Source organism: Falco naumanni, chromosome 11 (assembly GCF_017639655.2).
Source record: "Falco naumanni isolate bFalNau1 chromosome 11, bFalNau1.pat, whole genome shotgun sequence".
Taxonomy (NCBI): domain Eukaryota; kingdom Metazoa; phylum Chordata; class Aves; order Falconiformes; family Falconidae; genus Falco; species Falco naumanni.
Genome location: NC_054064.1, coordinates 29,269,282 through 29,296,018, shown reverse-complemented (window position 1 = coordinate 29,296,018; position 26,737 = coordinate 29,269,282). Strand labels below are relative to the sequence as shown.

The 26,737-nt window shown below is 40.1% G+C and overlaps 2 protein-coding genes across 3 annotated transcripts; both read left to right on the top strand.

The window, feature by feature from the left end:
• The first annotated feature begins 100 nt into the window (after nucleotides 1-100).
• YIPF1 (Yip1 domain family member 1) lies at nucleotides 101-6,538 on the top strand. 2 transcript variants are annotated; one of them, XM_040611082.1, is made up of 9 exons: nucleotides 101-299; nucleotides 984-1,117; nucleotides 1,753-1,833; nucleotides 1,945-2,032; nucleotides 2,158-2,274; nucleotides 3,313-3,479; nucleotides 3,991-4,173; nucleotides 5,192-5,281; nucleotides 6,245-6,538. In XM_040611082.1, the coding sequence occupies exons 1-8, from the start codon at nucleotides 269-271 to the stop codon at nucleotides 5,279-5,281; spliced, it is 891 nt and encodes a 296-aa protein (XP_040467016.1). In that variant the 5' UTR covers nucleotides 101-268; the 3' UTR covers nucleotides 6,245-6,538. The 2 variants fall into 2 exon arrangements, with proteins under 2 accessions (XP_040467016.1, XP_040467015.1); XM_040611081.1 differs by having other exon boundaries at nucleotides 954-1,117; nucleotides 5,192-5,282; nucleotides 6,246-6,538.
• A 1,091-nt stretch (nucleotides 6,539-7,629) lies between these two features.
• NDC1 (NDC1 transmembrane nucleoporin) lies at nucleotides 7,630-25,250 on the top strand. The gene is made up of 18 exons (XM_040610960.1): nucleotides 7,630-7,756; nucleotides 7,825-7,945; nucleotides 9,129-9,230; nucleotides 9,579-9,753; nucleotides 10,250-10,388; nucleotides 11,772-11,880; nucleotides 13,339-13,390; nucleotides 14,019-14,151; nucleotides 16,377-16,469; nucleotides 17,735-17,816; nucleotides 18,697-18,852; nucleotides 19,888-20,142; nucleotides 20,253-20,371; nucleotides 20,614-20,664; nucleotides 21,688-21,751; nucleotides 22,910-23,010; nucleotides 23,962-24,122; nucleotides 24,995-25,250. Exons 1-18 carry the CDS (start codon nucleotides 7,715-7,717, stop codon nucleotides 25,056-25,058), a joined length of 2,019 nt encoding a protein of 672 aa, XP_040466894.1. The 5' UTR covers nucleotides 7,630-7,714; the 3' UTR covers nucleotides 25,059-25,250.
• Nucleotides 25,251-26,737: the final 1,487 nt, after the last annotated feature.

Sequence of the window (26,737 nt, the reverse complement as noted above, 5' to 3'; positions counted from 1 at the left end):
GCCCGGTGGGTGTGTGCCGAGGCCGAGAGGCGGGGGGGAGCGGGGAGCAGCGGAGCGTCCGATTGGCTGCCGCGGCGCAGCGTCCGCTGCCCCTTTAAGGGAGCGGAGCGGCTGCTGCCGGGAGCGGTAGGGCTGCGGAGCTGAGGCAGCTGCCCCGGTGTTATAGCGGGGCCGCGGCCTGCCCTGGTGGGGGGCGGTTGGGTCAGGTCGGCGCTGCCTTCCGGGAAGGCCGAGGCCGTGGGGAGCTGCTCCTCGGCCAGGCGGGTGAATGGCGGCGGCGGATGACCTCAAGTTCCAAGGTAAAGGCGGATATGGCAGGTGTGAGCGCGGCCCGGCTGAGGGAGCGGTGGGACGTGCCGAGCCTTGGGAGCCTTCTGGGCCGTCCCTGGGTAACGGCTTCCCTGGAGCGCTGCCCGGAGCGCCAGGGCTGCCTCCCGGTTCCCGAGGGGGAATTGTGCTGTGGGTGACACCCGCTGTGGTGACAGCTGAAGGCGGGCAGCGGGCGATGCGGAATGGTCTGTAGTTTCAGACTGACCGAATTTTCGAAAAACAAATTCGGGTCTGGAAAGACTAATTTTTGGAGAATATATTAAATTTCCCCATTTCTAAAGCCTCTCCAGAGAGGCAGCCTCCCCCTGTCCTTGCAGGGACGTGCTGGTGCTTGGGCTGGGGCTGATGGTGGGAAGGAGAGGTGGGCTTTGGTGCTGCTGGTTCGTCACCATGCAGGCAAATTAGCAGAAAAGACAGCCTCACGCTTCATTAACTAAGTAAACGTTCTTCTTGACCCAAGCCAGCTTGGGCTGTACAAAACAGGTTGCACCTGACATGCTGAAGCTGGTGTTGTCTCTTTTCTTGGGCTGCATATGGGTCTTAATGTCGTTTTTTGAGCCACAAGAACAAAAATTTTGGTAGCTTGATCATCATCACCTGTCTTGTAATGTACTTATTTACAGAATTTGACGATGCAGCTAATTTGCTTGCAGCAAATCCTGATGCTACCACAATAAGCATTGATGAGCCAGTTGAGATCCCCAAGAATCAGCATGGCCGTCTGCAGGAGCCAGGGAGAGAAGAGGATGATGAATTACTGGGGACCGACGACTCCGATAAAACAGAGGTAATGCTCTTACGTCTGCAGTGTCTCCACTGGCACATATATAGGTGGTGCCAGCAACACTGAGAGATTTCTAGAGGACATCAGGGATTCATGCTGGGTGACTTAAAACTCTTGCTTCTTCTCTGTCACGAGTTACTTTCTCAATAGTGGAGTTGGCAGAAGCAAATGCGTGCTGGCTCTTCAGCTGTTGTGGTTTACAGCCTAGGAAATTGTACTGAAATGGTGGTGATGTAACTAAGCAAATAAGCCAGATGAATGCAGCAGCAGATGAAAACCTAGCACTGTGTTTGTTTCTCTTGGTTCTGCTGTGGGCTTGGCGACTGGCAGGAGAGCAGGAGACTTTGAAACAGCCAGGTCTTGTCTGAAGGGTTGAGATAATGCAGCCATCAACAATGCCAGAGGAACCTGTGATGCCAGTGATGGCGTGTATTATAAATGATGTGGCAGAAGGCAGTGGCAGCTGCTGCTAATAAATATTAAGGGAGGGGGAAGGGAAACTGTTAAATAATTCATAATTAGAAGCACCCTGTTAAGTTTGTTTTATGTCCGGGTACAGAAATCACTTAACTATTGTGTAAATGAAGTAATAATGCAATATTTGTAACATTTTCCATGTTGCCTTTCCCACCATACAGCTGCTTGCAGGACAGAAGAAAAGTGCCCCTTTCTGGACATTTGAGTACTACCAGACATTCTTCGATGTGGACACGTACCAGGTTAATACTCCACTCCAGATGAGAACTATTGTCAGACCTCTGTCTTATCCAGGCATTGAGGTTCTTTTCCTTCTTGGATTTTCACACAGAAAAATCTGTATGTTTTCATAGGTCTTAGACAGAATCAAAGGTTCGGTTTTCCCAGTACCAGGGAAGAATTTTGTAAGGCTGTATATCCGCAGCAATCCCGACCTTTATGGTAGGTATGAGGTGTGAGAAGTTCTCTTCTGTGCTAAATGTTTTGAGTTTGTCTTTATTTTTACTCGCTAAACTTAAAAAACAAGAGGACAGAGGAATTGTTATTGAACTTTGTTTCCTTTTAAGGTCCATTTTGGATATGTGCCACACTTGTCTTTACCATTGCTGTCAGTGGCAATCTCTCCAATTTCTTCATCCATCTGGGCAAACCAGCATACCACTATGTGCCCGAGTTCAGAAAAGGTTTGTAAGTAGTCGATAAGTCCTGAGTTCGTGGGTTTCTTTCTTTAATTTGTTTTTTTCCAAGGCACTAATGAAGTAATACAAAAAGGGGTCACAGCTCTGATTTAGCAGTCTTCTGATTGATTGCTCTCTTTAAATTTAGAGGGATGTGAAATGAGTCCTTAAGGTGGGTTATAACTGGCAGAGCCCTACTCCTCCAGAGCATAAAGTAATTACAGGGTTTTAATAGAGCAAGCAGGAATAATTAGTGCTATTTTCTAGCCCCTTGTACAGAGAGTGAAAGTCCAGCAATGGTCACTGTGGTGCTTTTGGAGGTGCCTTTCTGGATCTGTGGCCTCCTAGGAACCTGCAGGCCTTGGACAGAAAATTACTAAATTATGTGTATCACCTACTGAGGGTTGGAAGTCGTTGCCTTCCAGCAAACTCAAAAATAAGCAAAAGATGCTCAACCGATAACATGCTCCAGAGAACTCACGAGTGGAGCCAGTTGTCTATACCTGTCTTTGTAGTATGAAGGAGGCTGCTGTCCCTGCAGAGGAACATGGTTTTGTTTGTTTCCAAAATCCACAGCATACTCAGAAGAATGCTGCCACTTGGGAATCCAGTCACTTTGATATCAGATTTAACTCTCATGTCTATGTTCTCTTTCAATTTTTTAAGCACGTCTGCATTCTATTCTCATTTTTCAGTAGCTGTTAGTAGCCGAATTTCTATTTTTAACTAAGTTTTTCTTTCCTCCATGCTCTTCCTTTTACACTGAAACCAATGGCACTTTGTACACAACTGTAATAAAGAAATTGCAGATATCAAGAGAATACTTTCTGGAGTCTTTACTTTTAAACTAACTTGAAGTGCTGGCAAAGTAGTGGGTGTAAAATGGATGTAAATGCAAAGTTCTCAGTTTATTAATAATTAAAACTTTATATTTTGAAAGTAACTACAAAGGTAGCTTTGTAGTTTTAAGGCTAAAAGCTTCTACATGTTTGATTTTTTGCTAGTATTCTAAGTAGAACATTTAACCTTTTGTCATATTTCCAGTATCCATAGCAGCAACAACGATTTATGCATACGCTTGGCTTGTTCCCCTTGCTCTGTGGGGATTCCTGATGTGGAGGAACAGTAAAGTTATGAACATTGTCTCCTACTCGTTCCTGGAGATAGTGTGTGTATATGGCTACTCCCTCTTCGTTTACATTCCCACAGCGGTACGTACAGCCTTAAGAGTGCACCTCTATTACATGCCCTGCAAAAAGGTCCTGCTTTAGAAAATTGGCTATTTCTTGTAATATTGTTTGTATTAGTCAAAATCTTGGGGACTGGGCAAATAATTGGCTCCTTTTGCTTGGCCTAGAATAAAGCTTTTTGTTGAAAGTTGTGTAGTGTAAAGAATTGTCGTGGGTCAGGGAAAAGCCAAGCAAGGGTGCTGCTGGTGAGCCTGGCAGGCAGCCTGAGGCAACTTCAGGAACCATTCTGGGCCACTCTGGCAAGGAGCAGACCTTGGAGGGGGTCCCCGAAGTCAGGGGGCATATGCTTGTCTTATCCAGGAGCAAAGCTGTTGTTACTCTTTCCTCAAATAACAGAGACTATCAGATAAGGCACAAGTTAATTTGTGCACAAATTGGCTGGAAGCAATGGAATGGCATAGAACAATGCATTAAATAAATGAATCCCTGTTTCACGGAGTCTCTTTAACAATAATTTTCCTCCCTTTTGCAGATTTTGTGGATCATTCCACAAAAAGTGGTGCGCTGGGTCCTGATGATGTTCTCCCTGTGCCTTTCGGGGTCTGTTTTGGTGATGACCTTTTGGCCCGCTGTGCGAGATGACAACCGGAGGATTGCACTGGCAACTGTGGGAGCCATTGTTTTGCTTCATGCCCTACTGGCTGTTGGCTGTTTGGTATGACACTGCCTTTCCTTTAATCTCTTAATTCCTGTGACTGGTGACACGTTGTGGTGCAGGGAAGAAGGGGTTGGCTCATTGCTGGAAAATCTTTTTTAATGAAGAAAGAAACAGTACTTCTGAAAATCTTCTAAAGTAAAATTTCCAATTATTTTAAATGTAGCAAAAATTGATGCCAATCTGATTTTGACAGTGCTAGTAACAAACTCAATAACAAATTACAGAAACGTAGAATATCTCAAGTTGGAAGGGGCTCATAAGGGTCATCAAGTCCAACTCCCCCAATATCACTCACAGAACAGTCTTAAATTTATCTGGAATTCATCATAATATCAGCAAAGCATTAATCTTTATAGTATCCAGTTGCAGTTTATTCCAGTGAGTACTATGCTTAGTCCTTTAAAATGAGTAAATGTTCAATATTAAGTGTGTACTTGGGAGTTTTATGTATGAAAACATAAACCTGGTAGAACTTAGTAAAGTATTGGTGTTATGAAAATGGAAGACCCTATGCTACTGAAATACATAATGAATAGTGCTTAAATTATTTGTTGTTTCTTTGTTGCAGCAGGCAGAATATTATCATCCAGGCTTCAGTTCTGTTCCCCCAGCTTCCAGATTTGGTTCCCTCGCAGCTCAGCATGCAGGGAGGCAAAAAAAAATAATACAACTCTTGCATTACCAGGAGACTTGCAGCTAATTTCAGTGGGGTTCCTGTCACTGGAGCCTGCCTGGAGCATCATCAGTTAAAACAGCAAACAGTCAAATAAATACTGTGATCCAATCCTTTCCATCGCAGGCCTTCTTCAAAGGCCTTAGCTGCTGTTATATGTAAAAGTATAGTTTAGAGCACCATTTTAGTTGCTAATCTGATAGCAAATGTGGATCTTTTCTGGTTTTATTTCAGTGCTGTGTTTGTATGTTGTGAACAATGGGTGTGGAAAGAACGAGCTGGGATGAAGCAGAACTGTTTGTTTCTCTCTAAACAGTCTTTTTCTCCTCTGTAATAATGTAGGCATACTTCTTTGATGCCCCTGAACTGGATTTTCCTGCACCTATTATCCCTGTTCACAATGGAACAACAGTCGTAACAAAAAGTCAATAAGGTAAGAATCCATTCTAAACTTTCTTCTGTAATCACCACAGACATCTTGAAACTTTTCCCCATTACTACAGTTGAGTGGAAAAGGGTTTAATGGACCAATTTTGCCAAATGGTGCCTGTAAATAAATACCATTTATTAACTTTTTCCAGTTTTTTACATTTTTATGGCTATACTTAAGACTCTTGAGAACAGAGATGTGTTATCTTTCTTTTCTTTGAAGTTTACTCTTGGCAAAGAAACGCACATTTAAATAACCTGCTCCAATCCCATAGGTCATATAAAAGATGGGTGTTGGTTTTTTTCCCCCCTCAGGCCCCTAAACAAGCCCAAAAGTGTTTGTTAGAATTTTCACTGCACAGGTAAAACCTAAGCAATAAACTATTGTACTCCTATTTTCTTCTCCTTTTAACATTAAAAAGTAAACTGAATTTTTATCCCCTCAGTGTTTGTGACATGTTTCAGAACAGCTCTGTATATGGGGACATCCGTGTAGCCTCTGAGCAGGGCTGACTCCATCCCTACGGACTGCATTCCTGGTGTGGGATGGGTTAGGGTTTTGCTTCCTGGTAGCTGGGAGTACTGCCAGCAGCAGATGACATTTTGAGTTCTGTTGGAGACATGAGACATGGAACAGGTCCAGGAAAAGGCTGATAGACACGCAAAGTGTGTATGTAGAAATTGGAGCATTTACTGACTAGAAGCTGTATTAGATTAAAAAAAAAAATTACTAAATGGCCAAATATGCCTAGCAAAAATGTTCATAAAAAATGACCAGCTGTGACACAATTTAATCATGCAGACCAATTTCAGAAGCTCTCCTGCAAAATCAGTTTCTCATTCTGGGTGCCTATTAAGGTTCAGTATGATAGTAATGAATTTTAGTATTTGGATATAAATATGTGCCTTACTGCATCCTCTGGTGCCTGTGAGGAGCTGTAATATTCACAGGAGTTATTTGTCTCTTTCAGATTACAATGCCTGTTTCTCCATCTGTACAGTAATTTTATTTTAGATTATTTTTTCACTGGAGACCATGGAAAGTGCAAGAACAGGGTGTGTGTCTTTAGTAGAAGAAAGGACAGTGATGTCCCGTGGACTTATGGACATCTCCATGCTTACTGGGGACTGACTGGTTCCATGAGGAGAGTGAATGCTTGATCCTAATCCTTTACAGTAGTTTCTCTTTTTTTTTTTTTTTTAAATGCTATCTACACTCACCACACTATTTTGCCTCTGAATAAAGTGTTCTGAAGGTGATTGGAGATTCTTATTTTGTGGATGAATTGCCCAGTACACCCCCTCAAAAGCCATTGGGAGGATTTGGTAAAAAATGTGAAGGTGGGGTGGCAGTGAGACAAGGTTTTGCTGTGTTGCTGTGGAACCACCTTGAGGTACCCCTATGCAGCCGCTGAGTCCTTTTAGCAGCAAATGCCACCTGAACATGGTTTACGCTGTCCCTGCTCTCCTGGGCCTAGCTGCATTCTTTCATAGAGTCATTTAGGTTGGGAAAAGGCTTTTGAGAGCAAGTCCAACTGCAAACCCAGGATTGCCTAGTCCATCACTAAACCATGTTGCTAGGTGCTGCCTGTATGCATTTTTTTAATTTTTTTTTTTTTTTACACACCTTCAGGGACACTGACTCCACAGCCTCCCTGGGCAGCCTGTTCCAATGCATTGCTGTACTTTCAGTGAAGAAATGTTTGCTAATATCCTGCCTAAACCTCCCCTGGTGTATTTTGAGGCTGTTTCCTCTTGCCCTGTTGCTAGTTATCTGGGGAAAAGAGACCCACCTGCCTACAGCCCTCCTTTCAGGGAGCTGTACAGAGCGAGGTGGTCTTCCCCTGGAGTCTCCTTTTTCTCCAGGCTAAACACCCTGAGTTCCCTCAGTCACTCCTCATCAGCTTCGTGCTCCAGCCCCTATGCCAGCCTTGTTGTCCTTCCCTGGGCACACTCCAGCCCCTCTACATCCCTCTCGAAGTGAGGGGCCCAACCCTGAACACAGGATAAGAAGCGCAGCCTCATCCCCGGGCCTGCGGCCTGCACCGTTTCGAACACAGGCCAGCCTGCCGCTGGCCGCCTCCACCCTCAGCCACGCCCTGCCACGCCGAGGGGCCGTGCGGCTTTCCCCGCCGGGCCGCCGCCGCCGCTCAGGGCCCAGGGAGCGGCGCTGTGCCCGGGTGGGGCCGGCCGCGGGACCCACGCGCCTCCCCCAGGCCTGGGCCTGCCGGCCCCGCGCGGGGCACGCCGGGACTTGCAGTCCCCTGGCGCTACCCGGGACGTCACTTCCGCTCAGGGGGCGGGGAACGTAGCTCTTAGCGCCTCCCATTGGCCGCCGGCCGCCCGCCCTCCCGGCGTGCGGCGGAAGTGGCGTGCGGGGGTGGCCGTGGAACGGCGGAGACTTTGAACGGCGGAGCGGGCGGCCGGGCCGCAGCCATGGAGGCGGGGGCGGGCCGGCAGCGAGCGCTGCTCCGCCAGGTGAGTGCGGGGCCTGGGATGTGGGCGGCCCTTGTACCCCGCGGCCCCTCACGCTGTGCTTCCCTCAGGTGCTGGGCTGGAGGGTGGCGGCCGCCGTCGCCTGGTCCGTGCTGCTGCTGCCCGTCTGCACCGCGGCCTTCATCGTCCTCAGTGGCCTGGACCCCTTCCACCCGGTGTGCTGGATCACCAGTAGGTGCTTTGCCCTCCTGCTGTGGGGCGGGAGCCGCTCGGGGGGAGGGTTGGGGGCCCTTGTAAGGGAGGGGCGTGTGTCTGTGTGTCTGCAGAGCCTAGAGGGCCTGGGCATGGGCCTTCGTCTGCCTTTCGGATCCACTTGTCACCGTAGTAGTGGCTGCTGGAGTGCTTCGTTACGTAAAGTAACCCGATATTAATATTTTAACCCCGTTTATAAAATAAAATTTGCCATACTGGACAAGTTGCCCTTTGATGCTTTTGTATTTTTACAGTCAAGTGTTTGTGTATGCGGGTTTCCCCTGCCCCCCACCTGTTGCCTCAGATAGTGGGAACTGGCGGTGGCTTTGTGTGACGCGGCTGCTTGGTTTCTGAATGGTCTTTAGGCTCCGAAATGTAAGTTTCGGTGATACTTACAGCCACAACAGCCATAATCCTCCCTAGATAAAAATAACTGTTGCAAGGTCATGTAAAAAAAAAATTAAGCGAAGTGACTTAATTATCTGTTCTAAGTACTTGGACACACTTCCCCTTTCTGCCCTGTGCAGCTGGTGCTTGCGTAAAGAGCTTCAGGTTCCTCTAACTTCAGTGTGTTGAATCACAGGTTGAAATATCCTGAAGTAGTCACTCTGTACGGTGAGAATAACTTTCCCCAGAGTGCACACAGGAAAATGAGAGATGTTTAGATGGAAGCTTGATACCTGTAGTCATTTATCTGCTCCAGGCTGAAAGATTTGATTTCTTTCCCTCTTTGAAAACACAAAAGCCTAAAATAACTAATCAAAAGTAATTAGCTCTGTAAGGAACTTCTTACCTTGTAAGTGTAGCTGTATGGTTGCAGCTTTTATTAAGAGAAGAGAAGCTGTGTTAGTTGACCCGTTGTTTAATTAATTTTGAAAGTTTTTGATGGCTTGTTTTTTTTTTTTTTAAAACATTCTGAGTGCTCACTTAGGAGAAAACCAATTATAAGGGTGTAAAATAATTTCTGTTAAATTTAAATATGCTTTTATGCAGAAATGTACAGCTGGACAGATCACATGTGAGGTTGGAGAGTCCAGTCCGTTGAACATTATTCCCCTTTATGCGCTTAGTGGATTATTGCCAACTGCTGAAGTGTTCTGTTAATGTGTCGCTGTTGTGTTACTGCAATATTCTGAGCAATGATATTTTTTTTTAATTTTAGATTCTTTCAATGATTTATATACTTCGTATGTCATCTTTTGTATCCTACTTATGTCTGTGGTGGTACTAGTCATAAGCATCTTCAACGTTGAATTTTATGCAGGTGGGTTATATAAATTGTTGAACTGTCTGTGATACCTAACTTAGAGTGACCTTTTCAAGAGATACGTATTTAAATTTGATGTACTTAACTTTTGTAGATTCCTTTTAATACAGACAATATACAAAGCTTTTATTTTAAGTAAATCATCCCAGATTCCTGCTTACCTCATGGCTGAGACACTCTTAGCTGAGCCAGTTCATTGATTTCTTTATCATTTAGTGGCCATTTCCAGCTGTGGAAAGTTCTTTGGTGGCAATGGGTTGGTTTTGGGTTTTTTGTGTGTTTGTTTTTTTAAGGAAGGGTTTTATTAGTAAGAAATGAGAAGTCACTTTTGACTTTTATTTACAGTTGTGCCATCAATACCATGCTCTCGATTAGCACTGATAGGAAAAATTATTCACCCTCAGCAAGTTATCCATTCGGTTGTTCATGCCATAATGGGAATGGTGGTTGCTTGGTGTGCTGCAGTTATGACAAAAGGGAAGTTCCAGTTCCTTGCTGTGCCCTGCATGCCTTCAGAAAGGTAATTATTTGTGTGTGTGTGTTAAGTTATGCAAAGAACTTTTATTTTAAAATGTATTTACTGATGTAGTCTTTCAAACAAAACACTAAAATTTTAGTAGTATGAAAAATAAGCAATTATATGTTGATATCCTTTATTAAAGGACAGAAAATACCCTAATTTGCAAATGTTACAATGGACAGAAGAATAATTGGGCCAGAAAACGTGCGTTGCCAGAATTCTTAATGGAAAATTGAATGGTGACAAACTGGTTGTCGCTTGAACTAATAAGTCTTGGTCTGTTGGTTAATGTGACATACTTCTTAAATACCAGAAGAATCCCTGTGTGTAAACTACAAAAGCAGCTGGTGGCATTCCTGCTTTAGAAAAAACTTAACTGAGATCATCATATGTACAGATCAGGAAAGTAAAATCAAACTTTTCATTTTAACTTGCTAAGGCTAGAATGACTATTTTTTAATTGAACTGAGAATTAATTCTAGGTTTTCTGTTTTAGCTTAGATGATGCTGTTCCTGAGATGTGCCTAAATGAGTATCACCTTTTTTTTCTACTTTCTGGAGCTTTCATGGGATACAGTTACAGTCTTTTTTATCTTATTAACAATATGAATTATTTGCCATTTCCAATCATACAGGTAAGATGTTTAAACACCTTTACCAAAAGACATGTCTAAGTAAAACAGTGATAAAAAAGCTTTGATTGTTTATAGTTTTGAATACGGCAGTAGCAGCTGTCTGTTGGTATGCTTTCACTAATAGATGAAGTGTATGCTCAGTTAGCTTTAAACGCTCGTAGAGTCAATCTTCCTCCTTCCTGCTCAAATCCTTTTGAGTGAACGTAGAAATCTGGGATGCTGTGACTATAAAATTTACACTCCTGTGATGCACATTAAAAGCTGGCTGAGGTGGACCACTGCAGAAAGTGAACTACAGAATAGAGGTGATACACACAAACTGACTATTAACGCCTGGAACTGACAGCAGGGGTCACCTAAAAGCTGAAAATTTTGCGAGTGAGAAAACCCCCCCCCCCCCCATATTATCAGTTGTAACTGGGTACCAGGTCACTTAAAACCTTAATAGCACATTAGATCTTGCTTAAAGCTCAAACATGCAAAGCATGTTCGTCTGTGTAGTGCTATGGAAACTGAATCCCATTAATTCCTCTGGAGGGGGCTCTAGCAGTTCTACAGAAATCCGTGCGGGTGTGAGAATCGGCTTGTGAAACAACATCTTATAAAAATATTTCTTCTGTTACTGTAGCCTCATAGCATCCATTAACTTTGCAAGATTCCCAGATTTACAAAGTCCAACCAATTTGGTAAAAGGTGTCTTTAAAGGAGGTTGGTTGTGTTAGTGGAAAACATTTAAGTCATGACCATTCAGTTTATCGGCAAACCAAGCATTGTTGTGGCAATGCTGTAGTTCAGTATTTTTAAAAATTACATTATTTGAATATTAATTCTGTCTTTTTTAATGCAGCTTAGCCAAGTAAAAAATTAAATTACTTGGATTTCATTTGCATATAATGTCAGATGGGTTGCTTTAGTTGTTAAGAAAGACATATCATTTGTATGGAGAAAGGTGTCAGTATTACATTGCTCTCACTGCTTGGAGGATTACTGACTCTCTAACACTTTCTAGTCTGAATTTGCCCTATATTTGAATGGCACACTTCTAATCTAAATGAAATCTAGTATGTTAAATATGTCTTCTTTGGGTTTTTGTTTATTTTGTGTTGGCGTTTTTCTAGTTTGTTCCCCTGTGTATAGTCAATTTACCCCATCCTCCATTTTCACACTGCTACAGGTAGGAAGAGGGAGGAGAACTAGAGGTGGTTATAAAATGGCAGAAAGACATCAAGAGAGTAAATAGTAGGTGTAACACCTGGAATTGTGTTAAACTAATTTTTTTAATTCATCTAGTCTTCAGGTTTTCAACTGCCTTTTTTTTTTTAAACAGTTTCATTGATTTGTTCTGAATGCAGAATACTAAACTATTTTTTTGTTTGTTTTTAGCAATACAAGTATTTACGTTTCAGAAGATCTTTGCCTCTCCTTGTTAAACACAGTTGTGTGCAATCGCTATATTTTGTTAGAAACTTCTCTGTCGCATATTACTTTTTTGGTAAGGATTCCTGATATTCTTTCTTTTTTTTTTTAATGGTATTTTTAATCAGTCAGGCCTGTTATAATATTTTTCAGCCTTCCCAGGTAACTTGGTGAAGGCACATAGACTTGCTTAAACAAATAAAGAGAATCTAATACCTCATTAAAACAGTAAAAAAAGGCAGAGGGTTTTTACAGCAGAATCTGTATGATAGCAATTCTTACAGTCTCACAGAAGGTTGTTTAGCATAAGAGAAGTGGTTCTTCTCCAAAGAGAGTAATACCTTCCATAAGGTGTTATCAGCAAGACAATAAAAAGAACATGACAGTATTTTAATGAGAAAGGAGTGGAGAACAATAGTTTTCTAACCTGAGGTATGTGTTTGGTCCTATACTAAAACACAGGCTACTGCCTCTGGTGATCTTTTCTGTGCAGGAGATCTTGTTGCAGGCAGCTGTGAAATAACTTGCATGTAAAAGGAACTACCAAACTCTAATTGGCTGGTGGTTCACAAGTGTGTATTTTAAAACCTGATGTGTTGGGCCACTGTTTACATACCTGTCCTGATTTGTGGCAAAAAGATTCTAAATCTAAAATCGGAGCGCTTTTAAAAAAAAATAATAATTGTTTTAGTCTGTAATTTATATTCCCTTTTTTCTTCAAATATTCCCAATTATTTTTTAACATGGATAAACATCTCCATGCCTTGGACTGCTCCTTCCATTGCCTGGTATTGGAAATCTAGCATCACAGAGCTGAACCTGATATACCAGCAGTGGGCATGACTTGTTGCTATATTGTCACTATTTTTAAAGTAAAAACTAGCACTTTGGCTTTATTTTCAAGTGTACTTTATATTATTTGGGGGAAGCTGGGGAGACAAAGGCAGTATGGCTCCCTCCTATATGAAAATGAAGTTTGGTCTTTAAAACTATGGTAAAAAAAATCTGTGCTGATGAAGGTGGTTGCACTGAACTTTCTAAAACCCAGGATTTTTTTATATTATGGTTGTAATTATCCTCCTAAGTGATGTCAAAATATGCTAGAATTATTTAAACTTTTACATTAGGGGATAAATTAGAGGTATGGTGGTCCTATATCAGTTTCCATTAAGTCTTTAAAAGCACTTTGCTGCTGCCTGTGCTGTAGTGAAAATTAATATTAAATTACTGTTAACCTGCTTTTGTTAGTGAGGAAACACAATTCAATGCTGAGAAGCTAGCAATAAAAGCTAAGGTCTGCATCTCTTAATGTATAGTTGCTGGCCTGAAGCCTTTTCTCTTCTATTTCTTTGCAAAACAAACAAACCCAAACAATCCCCAAACCCCAAAGGCAGACTGTTTCCTGGTGCAGGCATGTTATAGAGACAAGAGACTGGTCTTGTATGTGCATTCTACTTCTGTCATCTTTTTGGCCCATTGTGTATATGCTTTGCAGTGTCATATTTGTTTCAGTGTTTCTTTTTTGACCCCCTAGGTTACATCCCAAAGATGTGGATAAGTACAACAATGGATCTTCATATAGACAGGTCAGTAGTATGTTGTGCTGAAAACTTGCTGGAGAATATTGCTGACAGCTCCCTTTGCTGAAGAAATCCAGCATAGCAACTGGCTCTGTGTGTAGTCAGACTTGGTTCCTTCCCTTCCCACACAGAATGTGGGGAGCATTGGGTACTTCTGAAATGGATCCAAAAGGAACCAACATCCCCTTGTAGGAACCATCTTGTAGATAGTCATTAAGGAATCTTCTCTATTTCCTTCATCTCTGTAAGTGTTTAAAGTATTAAAAATAATACTCCAAATTGGGTATGTGTTTTATCTGCTTTTCTGTCGGGGTTTTTTTTTGGGGGTGGTGATGGGGTGGTGCATCTTTAAATGGCTGCCATTTGTTTTAAAATAGGGAAGCTGAAGTCTTGATACCTTAATTGACTAAACCAGTAATCATTATTATTTCATATTTCTTTTTCTTAGTTTCATCACAGTTATTGAAAAATTCAGTAACTGGTATCTCAAGCATCTTTAAAAAACCGGGTTTTTTTTGCCAAAAAAAAAAAAAAAAGCAACTTTATTCTTGCAATTGTTGCTACTGTTAACAGCTTACTGTAGACATCTTCCATAATAAAAATACTTGTATCTTCTTGGTTGTTTTATCTGCAGCAAACTGCATCCTCTTGACACTCTGACTGGCTTATTGGATCTCTCCTTGTTTTACCATGGCTGGCTATGTGGTGTATTTCTTCTGATTACCTGGTACACTGCATGGTTACTCTTCAAAATCTACGCTACAGAGGTTAGTACTTAGTGGCAGTGCTAAAGGTGTAACATTGGTGTTTAACAGATAATGCTTTCTTTTCAAAAGCAGCTTCACTAGGAAGTAACTTGTTTTGAATTCTTGCATTTTCAAGGCACACACTACAGGTAGTATCTGATAACTGAGCAGTTGAGAGAGGCCCAGGCATTAACTGACTTTCCCTTTCTCTCTTTATAGCAAGAGAAGTCTGTGCTGTTTACAAAATTAATGCATTGTTATTGCCGCCACATCTTCTTGCTCATCTACTTCTGTTTCCATGTCCCCCTTCTCCAGTTCAGAACTGATGTTAAATCTGTGCAGATGCTATTGGGGCCACCCTAACAAAGAACCACTTTGTGCTTCGTAGAGTCTGCACAGCGCTTTTTAGGTGTGAAGGCAGATGAGCCAGTGCATGGCCGATAGGTGTCTGGCAGAGTGTACTTCACTAGCTTGATCTCTGCATGTGTTTCCATGCAATGATTTTGTATTTGAGCATGAGACTAGCTGAAGACTTGCGACAAACAGCTACAGGTTACAAGGGAGGATAACAGCCAGAAACTCTATAGCTCTCAATCAAATTTTACAACAGAAGAGAGAACAAAATGCTGCCAAATTTCTGTGAGCTAGGCTCTAGAAATCTCAAATTCAGGCAAACCATCAAAGTATACTGTTCTCCAGAGCAGAGACATGTTAATCTAATTCAGGCTGCAGTATTAAAGTAGACTTCAAGCAGTCTTGGGAATTAAGACACTTGTGCTTTTTCATTCAATCATAAAGTTACAAATTAATGTGGCTAAAAAAAGATTGTTTAAATATGTAATGAATCGTATTAGAATAAATGTGAGACTATGATTGAAGAGAGGAAAAAAAAGTCTTGCCAACGAAGAATTGGAGAAGGCTTGATCTTTGTTGACAAATCCAGATATTTCTTTGTAAGAATAGAGGAAAAAAATTATTCATCTAAATTTTTTTTAAAAAAACATTACTAGTCTGCAGATGTTTAGGGGGAAAAAAACGCAAGGTTTAAATCCTGGATCAATGACTTGGTGCAAAGCACTCCTATGGAATGAATGGCATACAGTGCTTGTTGGAGTGTTAGCATTGATTAAAAAGATCTAGTTGTTGTGACTGCATGGAAAAAAGATTAACAATGAGTTAATCTGAACTGATGTAATGATGTGCCAGAATCCGCTCCAACAGCTCTGAGGTGTAAACAACCTATTCCAAAGGATAATAGTTGAAGTGCCAGTGGATGCTGTGATGTCTGTAATTATTGTATTGCTTAAAACTATGGAAGACAAAAGAAACGTCCAGCTGTGAAGGTATAAAATGGACCTTGCCCTTTTGACTGTTGAACAAAAGATCTGTTTTTCCACATTGTTTATTTTTTTAATGAGCTAAAAAACTTCCAAATCGGTTGGTAAATATTTGCAGTGTTAACTGAAAAGTCAGGAAAGAAATTGTAAATGTAGTCCACGTGGAGTCACTTTATTAATGTTTTGAAAGTAGTTGCTACCTCAAATCTCAGTTTTGCAGTTGGAAACAGAGGAGGCTAAAGCTATGATGTGTAAAATGAGTACAGTAACACAATTATGTCAGCTTTGTGCCCAAAGTCATCCACGTTAGAGTTAAAAAGATGCAATGTTTGATACGATTTAAGCACTGCTCTTTAAATCTTAAATGTTGTAGCCGCAAGAACAGAAATTCTATTAAAACACAAAGGTGAATATCATGATGACAAAAAAGGTAATTTGTTAGTTCATCAGTGAAACAGTGCAAAAGAAGAATAAAACCATCTTTTACTATTTGGTAAAAGAACTCTTGGTTCTTAACCAGAGTGGTTACACTGTTAAAGATGGACATTACAGTGAAGATTTCAGTCTTGTTTCTGAATATGGTGTCACTAGTTTCTTCCCAGGTGTATGGTTAGAGGCATTTATTTTCGGAATGGTATAATGCCCCAGCTATGAATTATATGGGTACATGGAAGGCATTTGAAGATAAAGATATCTGGATTTTCTAAGACTTCTCTATTTTAAGCATAAGGAGTAAAGTAGTCTTGTTTGTCTTGGGCATTTCAGGCTAGTTTACAGTAAATTGAAGCAATGGGGTGTGTGCTTTTGTAGTTCGTTGTTTATCTGACAAGTAACAACTCAGCTGTGGTCTTTCATAAGGTTTTCTTGTGTCTTGCTCTGTATAACACAACCTCTGATGTTTTTATTTAGACGCATCATTTTCCTGTCCAGCCAACTTTTGCTGAGGAGACAGACCAGTGCCTGCCTAAAATCTTAAATAGCAATCCTCCCCTCATTATAAAGGTAACTGAATTCCCACCATGTTCCCAGCTAGACGGGTGCTGAGAAGGTGTTTCTCAAAGCATGCAGTCGGACCTTCTAGGTACCAGGTGTTTGAATTGAGGTGCTAGTTCTTTAGAAGGCTGCCTCAGAATGCTCAAGGAGGCAGTTACACCTAAAGGTGAAAATTAGTTTAGTAGTGACATCTGCTGGTGCTCACAACAGTGTTACTTTAAGCTGAAGACAGACTCTAGAACTAAGGTCTGTTTGTCTGCAGCATAAGTAGTATATTAGTGTGTACTTATGCAAAAAGAACAGTTTTCTTTAACTCTTTCAACTTTGAGTCTTGTCAGATGAGCAGGGGTTTTGTCAAACCTTTGTACCCTCTTACCACTTTACCTCTGCTACTTATATTTGAGGTCTTACATGTGGGTCCTCCTTTAAATTAAAAAATTATGTCCGTATTTATGTTGTGTTTTTTTTTTTTTTTTTTTTTTAAAAAAAAAGACAAGACTGATAAGCTACCTCAAATCTGTAAGTGAAGGAGAGTAATTTTGGTCTGGCTATGGTAATCTTTAATGGGATTTACTGATTATAATACTGAGAATTTTGAGACATTCTATAAGAAGTATTATCTAAATAAAGGTAATGCTATTCTCCTGCACTTGCAAAATCCACATTTACTGATTTTACAGATATCTCATAAAACTGGCGATATTATAGACTGCAATCCATTTAAATCCTTTTTTAAGCTTTGCTGCATTATTGAAGGATGAATGGGGAAGGATCGAGCTTAGCACAGTTAAAGGGAGAGGAAGTCTAATTTATAATCTCAGCTGTTACTAGAGTGTCTAATTTATAATTGGGTCTTGCATAGTGTGAGAAATCTGGTTCTTTTTGGTTTGCTACGTTAATTACTTAATCACATGAAAAAGCAGAATTAGGTCCTTTATGGTATGGCACACTGTAGTCGAGCTCTGGCCTGCAAAATCAGTTCTTGCCTTAAACTTTTTTGCCTTTTAGGCTCTTTCCACCTGAGCTGTTAGCTGTTAAAGAAGATGTAATTTTTTATCTTAACACTATCAGTGAAGTCCTCTGAAGCTCTTACTAAGAGCTTACTTTGGCAGCCCCATCCAGAGTGGTTCTAGGGATGTGTGCAGTCATTTGCCTCTTTTCTTTTTCTGTTACATGGCTGGGTTTAGTCTGGATTGCTTTTGTATGGTTAACTACATTTTTGAAGGAAGTACATTGGATTTTGCGTGCTCTAAAACATTTTCCTTTCTTGGTAGTTTTTAGCCTTACAAGACTTGACGTTACTTTCCCAGTATTCTCCTGTTCGACGACAGGAAGTCTTTAGCCTTAGTCAGCCAGGTAATTATAAACATTTAAAAATTATTTCATGTTAATTCTTTCTTTTTTTTTTTTTTAAGTGTTAGTCAAATGCTTTTAGAAGTGATTTATTGCTGTGAGTCATGCTACATAAGCCAGGAGGCCTCATCCCTATGGTGCCTTTTCCAAAAGGATGCTTAGTTATCTATATTCATACAGTTTCATCTACTAAACTCAAAAAAAATTCTGGTGCCTGTTTGATTTAAATGACAGCCGTGAGGAAACACGGGTCTTAGGACATTGAAAGCAGGGTCCTTTTGACACCACCAGTCAAACAGTCCAAACTGAATAATCTAAGAGATGTGTATGAAAACCTACGGTTGAGGTGTGAGTGAGGTGAAATCAAGCACGAAGGAGAGCGAGAGCTGTGAAAGCAAACAATGGCTATAATTTCAGTTAGTACGCAGGACTCTTGCTATATACAAAGATATGGCAGAGAAGGTCAAGTAAAACTGCTTAGAAGCCTTCAGGAACTTTTTGTTACACCTTATCAGGAATTCTAGTGTTTGTACTACTTCAAAACTGTTTACCGTCACCATTGGTATTTGTTCATTTTCGTTGTTTAGTGATTTCAGATCTGTTGGGCTGAACTGCTTGTTTCCTGCTTGCTTAGCAGGTTTCACCCAAGTCTTTTTAGAGTTATGCATTGACAGAAGGGCAGAATCTGTCCATGTTTTTATCTTCTTTTCAGTACAAATAAACTGCCGCAGTGAAAATACGCTGTTGTGTTAGAAATGGAGTGGAAGTATAACTTTGAAGCTTATGCTGAGAGCATAATATGGGCACTGTCAAAATAGACAGAAGGGTGAGAATCTGGGTTAAACACACCTACTGCACTTTCTTTTTGTGTGCGTGCTGCTAGGTGGACACCCGCACAACTGGACAGCAATATCAAGGGAGTGTTTGAGTCTTCTGAGTGATCTGACCCAGAGGCTGATCACACAGCAGGAAGCTGCAGCAGCAAATGGGAGAGCAAAGCAGCCAGCAGGAGAGATGAAAGTATCTTCACAGACTCCAGGTATGTGAGGAAACGCTCGTAATAGCTTGTAAAGCATGAAAGTACCAGTAGATTACATAGGTACGTTAGTCTCAAGTTGTATGGGGAAAATGAGTCACAGGAGTTTCTGTAAATAAATCCAAACTAAAATAGTCTCCCTCCCAATTTCATTTTGGGTATTCTTGTTGAAGTAATCCCAAAATAACTAGAAAACTTGGAAAGATCATGTTTGCTCAGTTTGTTTACTTTGCATGATGTTATGTTCAATACAGTATTTTTTCCACACTTGTATGAATAAAGAAAGTCTACTAGTAAACGGTTCAACTTAGTAGAGGGAGAACTTAAGTCTTGCCAAGAGATGCTTTGTAATTTGCATAGCTGCTCTTATGATTAGTTTAAGGTGGTAGAATTATTTTTTGTTTTGTTGTTGTGGGGACTTTGAATATGTTTGTGTGATTCACTAATACCACTGTAGAATAAGAAAAGCCAGTCTTGACTCCTGAGCCGTGTGCAGCCTGCAAGCATTTCTGGTGTTTTACATGCCAGACTTAGGCATCATTCCTGGCAGCAGAGTTGTGTTAGCGCAAGGGGTGCCAGGTAATTGAATCCCTTGGCAGTCAGTGCCTAGGATACCAGTGTCCTGGGAACAGCGGGGAACTGTATGTCAGAGTTTAATTTCTTCTGGTGCTGCTTTTCCTTGGATTTTGGGACTGACATGTCTTTTCTTGCATGCCAAGCAGAATCAGAAAAAATTGCCATTCTTCTTTACGTAGCCATTTTTCTGGTACTTAAGCCTACAAGCACACTTTATGCATATATATACCAGGGCATAGTAATGATGGCTAGTAAAAGGAAAAAAATAAATAGATCCACAAGGTTCTTTCTCATTACTCCATACTCAACGTGTACTTTTTGCAGAACTGCAGTGGAAACTGTCATTTAATAAAAGCTTTGACAATACAGAAGTTGTTGAAATAGCAGTCGAATAACAAACCCATCTTGTATTTTGTAAGCACCAGCCTGCTTCTCTTCATGCAGTGTATTCTTTGTCGTTAGGAGCTGTTGGTACAGAAGACATGTCTTTCCAGTCAGAGAGGTCTAATATTGTGCCCAGAGCCTCCATGTCTTCGCTGGCTAAATCGTCCCTAATGCCTTTAAAGACATCACCTGGGTCTAATGTTGGCTCGCCTTTCAGCTCACCTGCTTTAAATTGCAAGACAGGAATTCTGGATGTAAACTCCCCTTGGCACGGATCAGTTCAAAGTCCTAATGTTATGAGAAGGGGACCAAAGCTGTGGACATCAGTTTCAGGTAGAGATTTTTCCACAGCACTGTTTTTAACCTGTCGATAGAGATCTGTACCTTAAGGATTAAAGTGACAGCCAACTGCTTTTTCTGAAGATACTGTATTTCTCTTGTAGATCTGCAGATGAATGGCTCCCACCAAGAATCCTTCCCAGTGCTCTCTGCTGCAAGAGTTGGCAGTGAGGCAGTACAGCCAAGATTTATTTACACGTGGCTTCAGAACAAGCAAGAACAGGTAGAGCAGAAGTTGCAGTACCAATAGGTTACAGCCAGTGCAGCTTAGGCGTTCTCCCTTCTGCAATAACTTTCCAATTTTTTGAATGAATACTTCCTTCTCCAGTTAGCTTACGTAGTAAAAATCCTTCCCCCCACCCCCAATCCCTTTATACTGTGAGAAAATGACAGAGTTGACGGGGGCCAACTGTGCATAACTTAGATAAACACAAATGATATTTGTAATCCGTTGTTTCTTTTCAGATAAAAACCTTCTTGTCAAAACGAGTGCTGATAATGTATTTCTTCAGCAAGGTAATCATCTTATGTTTTGTGACTGAGTGGCATGGACTAGAAATGTGTGCACATATGGGTTCTGCTGTGGCACTATGTACCTTTTCAATATAGTAACACTTTTAAAACCTTTTAACCTAAGGTTTTCCATTGAGTACAACTTTCCACTTACTGTGAGTTTCATAGCAGCGTTATCTCATACCTGCATAAAAAAGAATAATAACACTTGTTTAAACTCATATGATTATAAACTGCATTTTGCTTAAAGCATCATGTTCCAGTAAAACACAACTGAAAACTTAAATGCAATTGTCTCTGTATACTAATTGTTAAGATGACACAGCTTCTAGTTAATTTAAAAAATCAGTTAACTGCTTTTTGTTAGGTCAACATACCAAATGAATTCTTGATAGTGTTCCTTTGTGGAAGAAGTATCTAGATTGTTGGGAGTTTCTGCTTATGAAATACTGGTACTAATATTACTACTACTTTTCAGGTAAATTTGAACATTTAAACTAAACTTGCATAGTGTTTACACAGCAAAACAATTGGGTATTTCTCTTAGCCTAATTGAACAATAAGTCAGCATCCTCCTCTAATTTAGATCTTTGTTTTTTAAGGATTTAAATGTTTCCTGCAAGTAGAGATAATATTTTTATATGCAGATTTTTTCTGTGTATGTGATAATGGCATGTGCTTACATGCACAGTGTTTTCTGGTCAGTTATAGGCTGGAGTGGAGATGGAGGGAAGCAAGATCATGAAGATAGGCATGGGGGAATTTTATTGCCCATTTAGCCCTTGAAAACTAGCTAGCTAATATTCTTTTAACTGCCAATTATAGTTTTGTGGGCAGTTCCTGTCCAAAAAGAGTTTTAGTTTCTTAAAAGATCAGATTTTTCTGGGTATTCCCTGAGATCTGTCAGCCTTGCAGGCTGAGGGGAGGGACATGACCCTATCAAATGTATAATGCCTTAATTGAAACCTGCACTGTTGGGTGATATTATTTATAAAATGCACTCAGAATGCTTTGATTTCTTCTCAGCACCCAGAAACCTCCATCCAAGCTGTCTTCTCTGACGCCCAAATGCACATCTGGGCTTTGGAAGGTAAGTGGTTTCTGTTCCCAGGTGATCTGCTCTGTTGGCTCATGAACTACAACAACTGAAAGGATCTGGTTCCAGGTTTCTGGGGCTTGTGCCTTATAAAAGTAATAGAAGAAAAATCTTTGCATTTTTGACAAAAACCTGACTGCACTTCAGATACCAACATGAATAAAGGTCTAATTCACTTTTTAGTTTTGAGATCCCATGTGAGATCTCTTTATGTTCTGGAGAGATTTGGTAGAGATTCTGTAGAGGTTTGTTAAGAGATTCCTAAACTTGATTTCTGTTGCTTGTCTCCCATGTGAACCCATGTATCCCTTCTATGTTCTTTCCTGTAACAGATCTATGATGTCTTTTTAGAACAGCTTTTCTGACCAAAGGCTTTTGTTAGTTGTGGAGAGTTGAGGGAAGGAGGCACTCGGGTAGTAAAATAGAAAAAGATGATCTGCAGAGAATTGAAAGAACAAAGGCAGTATGTTGTTGCACTATGGGATTTTGTTTGCAAATACCAGTATTGATAGAATCCTTTATTCGATTCGACTGTGCAAAAGTTGATCTTTTTCCTAGGTTGTATGTTTTATGGGCAAGTACACCATGCTGTGTTAGAGAGGGTGATAAGCTGAGATGTATACAGTCAGGAGACGGGAATCACAGCAGTTTGCAGAAAAGCAGGAGACACCATTTGTGTTTTAACTAAGGGCAGAGGGCTAGGCTGAAACTGAGAAGGGATTTAAAGCTAAATCAAAGTTTCCCTCAGAGTAGTAGAGAGTTCTCATACAAGCTGAACAAAGAAAGTTAAGTCATCTGGAAATGTTTGTTTATGGCTAGAATTGTGAAATAGGTCCTGACTCTTGGTTGATGTCAGGTGCAGCTCTGGTCAGAGCAGTGAAAGGAGGACCAATGCTTTTTTAAAATTTTTGTGTATAATCTCTCTTGCTTATCAACCACAAACTATTGTATACCCGCCAAATCAGCGACCAGTTCTGAAGCAAGCCAAAGCTGCTTCAGAGTCATCCGGCTGCTGTAAGTTGTAAAGGATTCCTCCACGCTCGTAGAATCTTCAGACAAACCCATGATCTTTGTTAATGCAGAGAATTTTTTTAAAATTTTTGTTAATGTTGAGAATTCAGTAATCTATAGCAAACTTTTTTTTTTTAAAAGGTTTGTCTCATTTGGTAGCAGCCTCTTTTACTGAAGACCAATTTGGAGTTGTCCAAACTACACTGCCAGCTATTCTGAATACTTTACTGACTCTTCAGGAGGTAAAAAATGTTAATTTTTTCTTACTCAGTTTGTTCTGCAGAAGAGAAGTAGTTTTGCTAATTTTATATTTTGACCTTGCTGACCATTCATAACATTCAGGTTGTTACCATTGCAGCAGCTCTTCTGCAGTTAATCTAAACAAAACAGCTAGTTGCCACTATGTGCATTATGAAACAGCTGAATAAAAACCTGTTCAGTTTTTAAAATGTAGAAGTAGAAAGCATCTGTTTAATGGAACGTTTAATTAAAAAAAGGTACTGTGTGCTTAGTTAAAGACCTTATTTCAGGGATGCAACAGTTATTATATTTTATGCATAGTTAGGACTTAAATCTTTATTTGGCTGTACACAATTCTTCACGGAATGTGGAGCACTTGGAGACACTGCAAATCACAGGAGATAAGATCTGTGTGACATACCTCTACTAATACTAACACATTACTCTCAAATTACTGATGTTTGTGTAATGTGTATTTTTAAAAAAATCAAGATTTGTTTCCAAGGCTATTTGTGTCCTATTGACACAATCATTTTACACTGCCTTGATGGAGATTCTTGAAAAGAATTTAGAGGTCATTAAAGTTTTTCTGTGCAAGTAATTTATCCAAGAACAGGCATGGCGGGGCAGGGGGGGGGAAGCCAGTACTCTTGTTTCTAAAAGAAAGAAGTCACAATACAGAGGACAGAATTGTCTTTCTACTCCATCGTGCTGTGCTTAGCATTTAAGACTCATTAACAGAGAACCTTACTTGACAGAACTTGGTTCTTTGTTCACATTGATAAGTGAGGAAATGCAAGGTCAAGCTCATTCTCCACTACATTTGTGTGTCTTAGTGGAGTTTCTGAACTTTCACCTTTTTTTTTGGTGTTATTTGACATAAAGATGTTGTTAATTACACTATGAACTAATTAAAAGATGAAAAAAGTTGACTTTACGTTTTTCTCCATCAGGTTGTAGACAGACATTTCAAGCTGCCTCATGTTTCTAGCAAGCCCCCCAGGATTTCAGGAAGTCTGGTAGACACATCCTACAAAACACTGCGATTTGCACTTAGGGCATCTCTGAAAACGGCACTATACCGGATAACTGCTGTCTTTGGAGAACACTTAAAGTAAGAACTTTGTCATGCTTGCTTGCTTGCTAAACTTAGTTTTAATTAACACTATTGTAGGACCTATGAAAAGGGAAGTTTGGGTGAAAATCCCTTCAGGCTGTTATTGTAACATGTATTTTAGTATTTTTTGATTTGTGGAACCTTAAAATATTCTTGTGTAGATATATGGTCCCCCTTGGAAACTTACTATTCATAGATTTCTGGGCAATTTTTCTTGGTGACTTTTCATGAAACTCTTTAGGAGCAGTCCACGAATACCACTTGTTTAGTGAATCTTAGCTGTTGGAAAAAAAAGTAAATTAACTAGAGACAATTTGTCTGTCCTGTGGGGAGACAATCCTGAGAATCCTATGAAGAGTCCAAATATTCAAATTCCCTTGCTTCTTGATTGTCTGATGGCTCTTTCTCAGCTGCTGTCACAGCAGGCAGACTTCCATACTTGGCCACTGAATATGTGGGGCTGAAACTTCCTGCAGTATCTGCTCATCTGTCCCTGTGGGGATGAAATGTCACTTAGTTTAGAAGTGCTCGATATATAGGAGAGATCATTTTAAGAGATTCTTTCTTACCTAAATCATTCTTGCAAGTTAAACAGTTGTTTGTATGTGTTTTGATGGTAAGGAAATAGGCTCAGTTTCATGGGACAAGTACCTTTTAGTAGTGGAAGCTGTTGAGTTTAAGAATGGACAGTTTTAAGGGTTAATATATGTTTTTGTCTTGGAACATAGAAAACCCAGCTGTATGAAAACCCTAAAATTTAGCTTCAGGGTAATTGTTGATTCCAGTGTATACTTAATTTTGGCATGAGGCTTTATTTTGTGGTATATTACATTTAATGTAAAAATCTTATGTTCTGCATTTGTTTTTAGTGCAGTGCAAGTGTCTACAGAACATAAGAAAAGACTTCAGCAATTCTTGGAATACAAAGAATAAGATTTTGATGCAACTACTTTTTTTTTCTCCCAGCACTTGGTAAGAAGAAGGTGGGACTAATGAGCCTTTTTGTCTTGTTTTTTTGGAAAAGCATATGGAAGTACAAGTTACAGAACAAAACTCTTATAACTGTAGAAGAGCTCTTTCAGGTTTGAATCGTCTTTTGTATAATAAAACTTTTTTTCAAAAATTCATCTTGCCTTCTTTTAATATCACTTACAAATGAGAAAGTGTCAGTTCTTATTTTACGTAAGACTCTGACATTTGAGATTATCAGAGTTACTTTGCCATTCGGATCCTTCACTGCTTTTCACATATTCTTTCCCTACCCTTTTCTGTTAAAGGGCTGTGAGGAGAGATTTACATAGAAACTTAGTGTGCCTAAGTGTTTCATAAATTTAGTTGATAACACTTTTAGTGCAGATGAAGTGTGTACTTTAAGAGTAAGAAACAGATGTGCCCAGGAATAAAACATGCTACTCTTCTTGTAAGATGGAAGTACTCCTTCAGAGTCGAATGGGTGTGCAGAAAGACATTGTTAAGACACAAATACTGCTTGAAAAGCTAGCAGCTTGGATTTTATCTTTAAGGTGACCTAGGGAACTAAGTTCTAATCTGTGCTGAAACATATAGGAAACATTACTGCATTTAGTAAAACTCCCAAGTAATGACGTTAATTAAAAGTTTAGGGCGACAGTTTTCTGTTGAGGGGGATAGGAAGGATATTTGCAGCATATTTAAAATAATATACATTATTTGTAGCTTCTGGTGAAAAATGACACTTTTTAAAGCATTTTTTTTAAAGCTTTTTATCTGGAAGTAAACCTGTCTAAATTGTTTGAAAATTAACTACTCTGTTTTTAAACGACTCCAGTTATTGTGGTATCTACACTAGAAAACATGTATTGGAGTATGAAGAGCTTAGATGTAGCTGCAGTATGTTACTGTAATATCCTTGAAAGAACAGTATGCTAAGTAGTCTTGCAAATTAATTTACTGTGATAAGGGGAAAGAAAATTGAGATAATTTTCTTTCCATTCTCTTCAGTGTTGTTAGTCCTATGGTTTTGCGTTGTTTTTGATAGAGTACCTAAGATCTGAAGATGGCCAGAGTGCCAGTTATGTTGGTGTGATGAAATGATCAGCTGACAGTGAGTGGTTGTGTAGTAATAATTCTCTAGGGGACCTGTGAGGTTTGGGTAAAAGAGAAAACCCCAAATCTGCAGAGGCCTGTATCTTGCTTTCCTCAGTACCAGAGCCATGTAATTTTCTTGTAATGCAGACACTGCATGTGTTAGATTTTATAGTGAAAATTTGAACTATATTGTTCCTTTTGCATTGAGATGGCTCACAGCAAACAGTGTAAGGTGATGGACAGCCTTTCATTCTGTTTAAAGGTTAAGCACAAAGACTTTTAAAGCTTCCCCAGGCTTAACTTCTACCACAGGTTTGACTATTATGTCAAAGTCTCTTGCTTGCCTGCCTTATTAAATAATTTAATTTGCTGATTTTCTGGTGTTGCAATATCCACCTGGAGTTAAAATGGTGCTTTAGCTAATACCTCAGGTGTAACTGTTGACCCAAGTAATTCAGCCAAAAGTTTCCAATAAATTTTTCATGCATTTAAACAGGTGCAGTTATTTTTTTCTTATTGCTCTGGTATTTTCTGCAACGCTGCCA

Bases quoted from the DNA above. Each gene is read 5' to 3' on its own strand.
- YIPF1 (XM_040611081.1), top strand. From the start codon at position 269: ATGGCGGCGGCGGATGACCTCAAGTTCCAAG. The intron at 2,033-2,157 runs GTAGGTATGAGG...TTTCCTTTTAAG, and splicing joins CAGCAATCCCGACCTTTATG to GTCCATTTTGGATATGTGCC. The intron at 2,275-3,312 runs GTTTGTAAGTAG...TCATATTTCCAG, and splicing joins TGTGCCCGAGTTCAGAAAAG to TATCCATAGCAGCAACAACG.
- NDC1 (XM_040610960.1), top strand. From the start codon at position 7,715: ATGGAGGCGGGGGCGGGCCGGCAGCGAGCGCTGCTCCGCCAG. The intron at 9,754-10,249 runs GTAATTATTTGT...TTTCTGTTTTAG, and splicing joins CCCTGCATGCCTTCAGAAAG to CTTAGATGATGCTGTTCCTG. The intron at 11,881-13,338 runs GTAAGGATTCCT...TTGACCCCCTAG, and splicing joins TGTCGCATATTACTTTTTTG to GTTACATCCCAAAGATGTGG.